The sequence below is a fragment of the Phyllostomus hastatus genome, unplaced genomic scaffold, assembly GCF_019186645.2.
Source record: "Phyllostomus hastatus isolate PE091 unplaced genomic scaffold, TTU_PhHast_1.1 phas_scaffold_190, whole genome shotgun sequence".
NCBI classification, from domain to species: Eukaryota; Metazoa; Chordata; class Mammalia; order Chiroptera; family Phyllostomidae; genus Phyllostomus; species Phyllostomus hastatus.
The window spans coordinates 8,399-15,452 of record NW_025334014.1 but is presented as its reverse complement, the minus strand read 5'-3'; the positions used below and the strand labels follow the sequence as shown (position 1 = coordinate 15,452).

General features: G+C 36.2%; 1 protein-coding gene and 1 pseudogene across 1 annotated transcript; both read right to left on the bottom strand.

Annotated features, from left to right (window-relative positions):
* Positions 1 to 2,143: 2,143 nt before the first annotated feature.
* LOC123832431 lies at positions 2,144 to 2,396 on the bottom strand (annotated as a pseudogene).
* A 2,961-nt stretch (positions 2,397 to 5,357) lies between these two features.
* LOC123832430 (olfactory receptor 1020-like) lies at positions 5,358 to 6,296 on the bottom strand. Its single transcript, XM_045860079.1, has one exon. It carries the CDS (start codon positions 6,294 to 6,296, stop codon positions 5,358 to 5,360), a length of 939 nt encoding a protein of 312 aa, XP_045716035.1.
* Between the last annotated feature and the right edge of the window lie 758 nt (positions 6,297 to 7,054).

Here is a 7,054-nt window from a genome sequence, read left to right as displayed (position 1 = left end):
AGCCCATTTTCTCATCAGGTACTCTTTACATCCAGTGATGACAAATCTCTTTAGATTATATTGTGTTGGGGCAGGACCTAAATTTAGCATCCTACATCTGGCTGCCCTTACAGTCCTTTTGGTCTATATTACCTTGAACTCTTTTTGTTAAAACCTGAGACTTAGTGGTTACACTGTTATTACAATCTGGGTGATTAATATCCCCAAAGTATTTAAAGTTAATTAAAGATAGCTTTCTTAAATCATGGAAAAATGACTTAGTTGGAATTTAAAATATCAGAATCAAACTAGTGAATAAATCCTCAACTCTGTGCTTATATGACATACCACTGGTGCCTCTAAATATAATACTATGTAGGTAACTGTCTATCTCCTTGCAAACTCCCACTCAGAAAATAATTGTATGGCCCTGTCACTATGAATAAGTTCAGTGCATGATATTGTTACTAAAGAAAACAAAATTTACTAAGTTTCCCTGCTCCTGGAAACAATATTAGAAGTGCTCAAGAGTTAAATAAGACATCCTTGCTTTATAACAAAAACAGCAATTTGTAGTAACATAATAGATAATTTTCCTGAATTTTCTATGAATGTTTCACCATCTCACAAAAAAATATGCTGAACTTTATTGTATCTAAGAAATTACTATAGTCACATGTTACTTAATGATGAGGATATATTCTGAGAAATGAATTTTCAGGTGATCCCATCATTGTGTGAGCATCACAGGTGTGTGAGCACTTACGCACACCTGGATGGTACAGTCTGCTGCACACCTTGGCTGTATGGTACAGGCTGTTGCTCTCAGGCTGTAAAGCTGTACAGCTTGTTGCTGTGCTGATGCTGTAGGTAATTATAACATGAGGCTAAGTATTCACATACATAAACATATCTAAACATAGAAAGGGTATAGTAAAAATCAGTATAAAAAATAAAATATTGTACACTGTTAGAACAGTTGCTATAAATGGAGCTTGCAGGACTAGAAGTCACTTTAGGTGAGTCAGTGCTTGAGTGATGAGTGAATGTGAAGGCCTGGGGCATGACTGTACTTTACAAACATTGTATACTTTGGCTACAGTAAATTCATAAAAGTACATGGGATTATACCATGCACAAGAGACAATGATGCAATCAAGAGATGTGGTTAACACAAGATGTGTAAGGCTGCTGCCAGTGTAACAGGGCATACTGTTTTATAGCACACTTGTTTTTATAGGTGGAAAGAGTATACTCTAAATCACAATAAATAGTATAGCAAATACATAAACCCGTAGCATAGTAATTTAGTATCATTATCAAATATGTACTATACATAACTATATATGCTATACTTTTATACACTGGCAACCCAGTAGGTTTGTTTACACCAGGACCACCACGTACACATGTGGAATGTGTTGGGATATGACATTGCAATGGCTACATGTCACTAGGTCACAGGAATTTTTCATCTTCACCATTACATATGTGGTCCATCATTGACCAAAATGTCATTATTTGGTGCATAGGTGAAGAGAGAAAAATTTAAAATAATGAAACTCTGAAGTTTTGTAATCTGATGGTGAATAACTTGTTCTTGAAAAAAAATTTTAATATGTAATTGACACATAGAGAACATTGAAATAGGGAGATATGTAGGTAAATTAAAAAAAAAATCCTGGAACCAGGACCCAGACCCAAAATCAGAAAATTACTAGAATTACTAAAGCCTCTACATGTTATCTCCCAAATTAATTAATCTCTTACCCCAAAGGAGTAGTTACCTTGGCTTTTATCATAGAGTAGCATTATCTTCATATTTTTGGAACCATCATGGCTTTTTTCTTCAAGTATTATTTTCATATTTTTGGAACCATACATAAGTAGATGCTTACAGATCATGCTGTTTTATTCAACACCACTCTTGTGCACTCCAGCCATACTGTTGCATGGAGTTGCAGTGCATTCACTCTCATTATGGAAAGTTTTATTTTGTACAAATAGATCACTATTTATCTACTTTAAGTCGATAGACAGTTATTTTCCATTTTCTATAATCAATAATGCTATTGTGAACATTCTTTTTTTGTTGTTCAAATGGAGTGTTTTTATTTTTCTCATAAATTAAAACTGTGCCCATTCTGTAATTCAGGCACTGCATTTACTTACAGGTGACTTCTTCATTGGGTCTCAATTCACTTTTCAATAACAGACTCTTTTTGGGGACTGCAGTTACTTAGTTTTTCATCATTTGTTTTGTCTAGATAACATCCAAGGACAAATCCTATGGGGACAAGTATATGTATCTAGTGGTCACACACCATTTGAATTAAAATTGTCCTGAATGCTGCAGTCTCAGTGCCAGCAAAAACTGTGAACATTCTGTATGTGTCTTTTGGTGGAGATGTAGTCATTTATCTTGGATATAAAACCAGGGGTTGAAAATGCCTTTGTGCATATATGCATATTACATTTAGATTTAGTAAATATTATCATATATTTTTCCAAGAAGTATGCCAATCCTTACTTCAGCTGTCACTATTAGTTAAATGCATCCAGTTTGATGGTATTGGGGCTCCCACAACTATGCAATCATTTCTGTCATCATTGTCACTTCCACTTCAGGTTGGATTCGCCAAGAGATGTGATGTAGTACTTTGTTGTGAATATACTTGCATTCATCTGCTATTTTTAAAAATCTCCCAAAAGATAAAAATAGGTCTATGCATTGATAGGATCATACCAACATAAATACAGAATGTGGTAGCAGGAATATTCAGTGAAGATTGTTTATTTTCAGCCCCTCTTTTGACAGAGTGGATTTATGTTCAAAAAGGAAAAGCGATTTATTGAAAGTCCTAGTTACAGTGGGCTGAGTAGAGATTCAAGCTCAGTATTGCCGTTATTGCTTCTCCAGTTCATAACAGGTTTCTACAGAGGATTTCAAGCCAGATTAAGCTTGCCATCACTTAAGCTTGAGCCACATACTTATAGTGAGAATTATTAGTTTTGGTTTAATGAATTTTGCTAACCAGATTTCCACCACAGTGGAGCCAATTGCTTGTATTAGTATGCATCAATTCCAATTGCCATCCCTAGTTGCTCTTATGTTTGGGGATACCAATGCCTGAGCAAAAATAAGGAGCTGTGATGAAGGAATTGACCTATAACACTGACTCATTACACACAGTTATTGGAGCAGATTATACTCTTATTTTGTGCACTTAAAACTGATATAATGTTATATGCCCATTATATGTTAATAAAAATTTTTAAAGTATGTCTTTATTACATATGTGTAAATCATGGTCAGTGAAACTAATGTATACAACATGAATAGGTTTAATTTTATAGATACCAATATATTTAATGTTTTTAATAAAGTGCAGTAAGTTGGGCACATATTTGAACAGTGATGGAGAGGTTCTGATATGTGACATAGTCTATGAATAACAAGTAAGTTATTTGAGATTATAAGAGAAAACACTTAAGATATAGTAAAATATTTTTATTTGTCTTAAACTGTGTTCAATAAATAATGCACAATAAATAACTATCTGAAAATCTCATGTTTATAATGTATTGTTTCATTCTTGTGATGTTTGAAGTACATACATTAAGCACACTTTATACATTAAAGGGAGGGAGGGATAGATAGGTAGATAGAGAGATAGATAGATAGATAAATAGATAAATAGATAGATAGATAGATAGATGACAGATAGATAGATAGATAGATAGATTTGGGGAAGATGATCTAATGAAAAACTTAGTACAATCTCTTACTCCATCTTCCAAGAAGAAGAGAGAGTCTCCAGGTTTCTTACATAATTGCAACCTAAAAAATGAATGAATACTCGGAGCACCTGAAATTGTATCAGGTTTTTCAGGACTGGATTGGTAGCTAATCAATAATAGTGCAAACATCATGTGCAATTGCTTTAAGTTATTAAATAGATTTTAGCATTACTTAACATCCAGCCACTAAGCAATGACCACTATTAAAATTGTGTATAGAACTAGAATTCAGTTTATTTTATGGGTTCACAGAGAACTGATTTAAGTCATTGCAAATGGAATACTACCGTAAATACTATTTTATTCTTTGCTTTTTTCCCATGGAATGTAAGATTTTTGTTAAATTTTTTTTATTGTTGTTCAATTACAGTTGTCCCCATTTCCCCCCGATTATTCTCCCCTGCCCTACCAACCACCCACCTTCCACATTTAATCCTCCATCCCATTGTCTTTGTCCATAGGTCCTTTATACATGTTCCTTGACTTGCCCCTCCTCCTTCTTTCCCTCCATATTCTCCCCCTGCCCCTTAGGTCACTGTCAGTTTGTTCTTTATTTCCATGTCTCTGGCTCTATTTTGCTCACTGTTTGTTTTGTTTTGCTGATTTATTTCCACTTATAGGTGAGATCACATGGTATAGTAACTCTATTTCCACCTAATCTGTATCAACTGGACATTTTATTAAAAAAATAATTAGTATAATGCTATGATAATGTAAAGGTAAAGTCCTCTTTTCTAGTGGCTAGTAGAAGAAGTCAAAGTCCTATAGCCCCAATGCCATTCATGCAGTTTCTGTTCAGTTGTCAAGAGCATGTATCTGATCCCAAGAGTGAGGGCAAGAGGGAAAATTCACAATCTGATGTGAAGAGTATGATGTGCCATATAAATCTAGAGCTGCTGTTGCTGCTGACCCCTGGTGTAGAATGATCAGAAATAGAGGGTCTGAGAAGTTGTCTACATGACATGATCTGTGTCCCTGACACTTACTCAGTCTTGGGCAAAGAAGAAATACAGGTGGAATCTGTGTAAAATGAATGTGCTAGAATAAAATAACACAAAGGAAGATTTTTTTCCTTTTTCACTGACAAAGGGTATTTTTATACCAGTCTTATAGAAGATGTCCCTTCATTCATTCCATAAATGTTTTTGAATGACATCCTGAAGATGAGCATTGTAAATAACAAACTAGAAATAATGATCAAGGAAAACAAGGACCTTACATTTAAGGACCTTTGAGTTAGGGAAAGAGAATTTCATTAAAACTGTTGTTTAACAAATAGAGCTTTAAACATGGAGGGGGATGGTACTATGCCCATACCTCTGTGGGATATATACCCATGAATAGAGCAGAGTAGTGCATAAAAACCCTCTTCATAAAACTAAGAGTAAACTTGTTACCTGTCTTTAGTTTGAAGAGATCAAGATTCATGATGACTATTCTCTGCATTCAATTTAGGCACAAATGTGAATAAAGAAATATCTAGAATTTTATTTGTGAGACTATAGAAAACTGTGTCAAAGTCCTTAAATTTTAATTCTCAATGATTCTAAATAAATATTTTTTTGGTGAACATGTTTTCACTCAGAACTTAATTTAGTGACAACGATTTTTTTCAGGGCACCTTTCACATCCTTATTCCTCAAACTGTAGATCAGTGGGTTTAACATGGGGATGACAACTGTGTAGAAAACAGAGGCCATTTTGTCTGTGTCCATGGAATAACTCGAGTTGGGTCGGAAATACATGAAGAGGAGTGTCCCATAAAATATAGCCACAGCGGTTAAGTGGGAGGCGCAGGTAGAGAAGGCTTTGTGTCTGCCCTCAGCCGACGTCATGCGAAGGATGGTAGTTATGATGTAGCTGTAGGAGAGGAGGACAGTGATGACACTGGACCCCACAACACAGCTACAGGAAACGGTCAATGCTATTTCACTGGTAGTTGTGTCTGAGGCAGAAAGGGCAAGTAAGGGTGGGATGTCACAGAAAAAGTGATTGATGATATTGGAATTGCAGAATGATAACGGGAAAGTGCAAGACGTGAAGATTGCCATATCTATAAAACCTGCGGTGTAGGCAGTGGCCACCAGCTGGATGCACACTCTCCTGGACATGGTAACTGTATACAGAAGTGGATTACAAATGGCTACATAACGGTCATACGCCATCACAGACAGCATGACACATTCCACGGCTGCAAAGGCACCAAAAAAGAACATCTGCACCACACATAAATTATATGGGATTCTCTTTTGCTCACATAAGAAATCAGCCAGCATCTTAGGGGAGATAGTGGAGGAGTAGCAGACATCACAGAAAGACAAATTGCTCAGGAAATAATACATGGGCGTGTGGAGTCGGGGGTCCATGCTGATCAGCAGGATCATCCCTAGGTTGGCAATCACAGTGATGCCATAAACCAGCAGGAAGAGCACAAAGAGCCCCTGCTGCACATCCCGCCTGCCAGAGAGTCCTAGGAGTATGAAGTCTGTAAACACGGTGCAGTTCTCAATGGCCATCACTCAGGTCTGGAAATCCCTGGTTGTGGAGGAAGGAAATGCAAGTGAAGGGCAAATCATCTGAGTGTCTTAGCAGTTACACTGCTGGTTCTTTCTATTTGTCAGTAATTAGAAAAAGAGCTCAACAGTGCACAACCTCTTTAAGTATACTGACTCTGCAAAGTTTCCAATTTAACGTAAATTCATAAAATGATAATAAACAGCTTACATTTGTATTGAACTTTATATAATATGTAGTATACTTTGATCCAAATTAAATCATTTTATTTCCATACCAACCTATGTAGTGTTTTCCCATCTTATAGATAAAGAAATAGATGTCCTCAGAATTAACCAAGTTGTTCCTAGAATTATTTGGTCCAGAAAATCCACATTTTATTACAAGGTTGTTTCTGTTCTTGATGTAGTATAAGTGTTGATATATTCTGTAATAAAAAAAGCATAGTGAAGTGAGAGATGCAGGTAACAAAAATATTTCTTTTTTTTCTCCCTCATTGTCCAGTACTGTAAAGCAGACAGATCACTGGCTTGTCTCTTTTTTTATTGTGTCCCCACTTCCCCATTATCCTCTTGTCCTATCCAGCCTCAGTCTACAAGGGATAAAGATAGTCTGTGATCCAGCACTTCCAGAGCAAGGGGCATTTGATAGACAAGTTGGAGGGGTCCCCGTGGATGATAGGTTAGAGTGCACACACTGGAACATGTAGGGATAACCATGTGCCCTCAGACAGAACTACTCGGGGAAGGTGTGTTGGAAC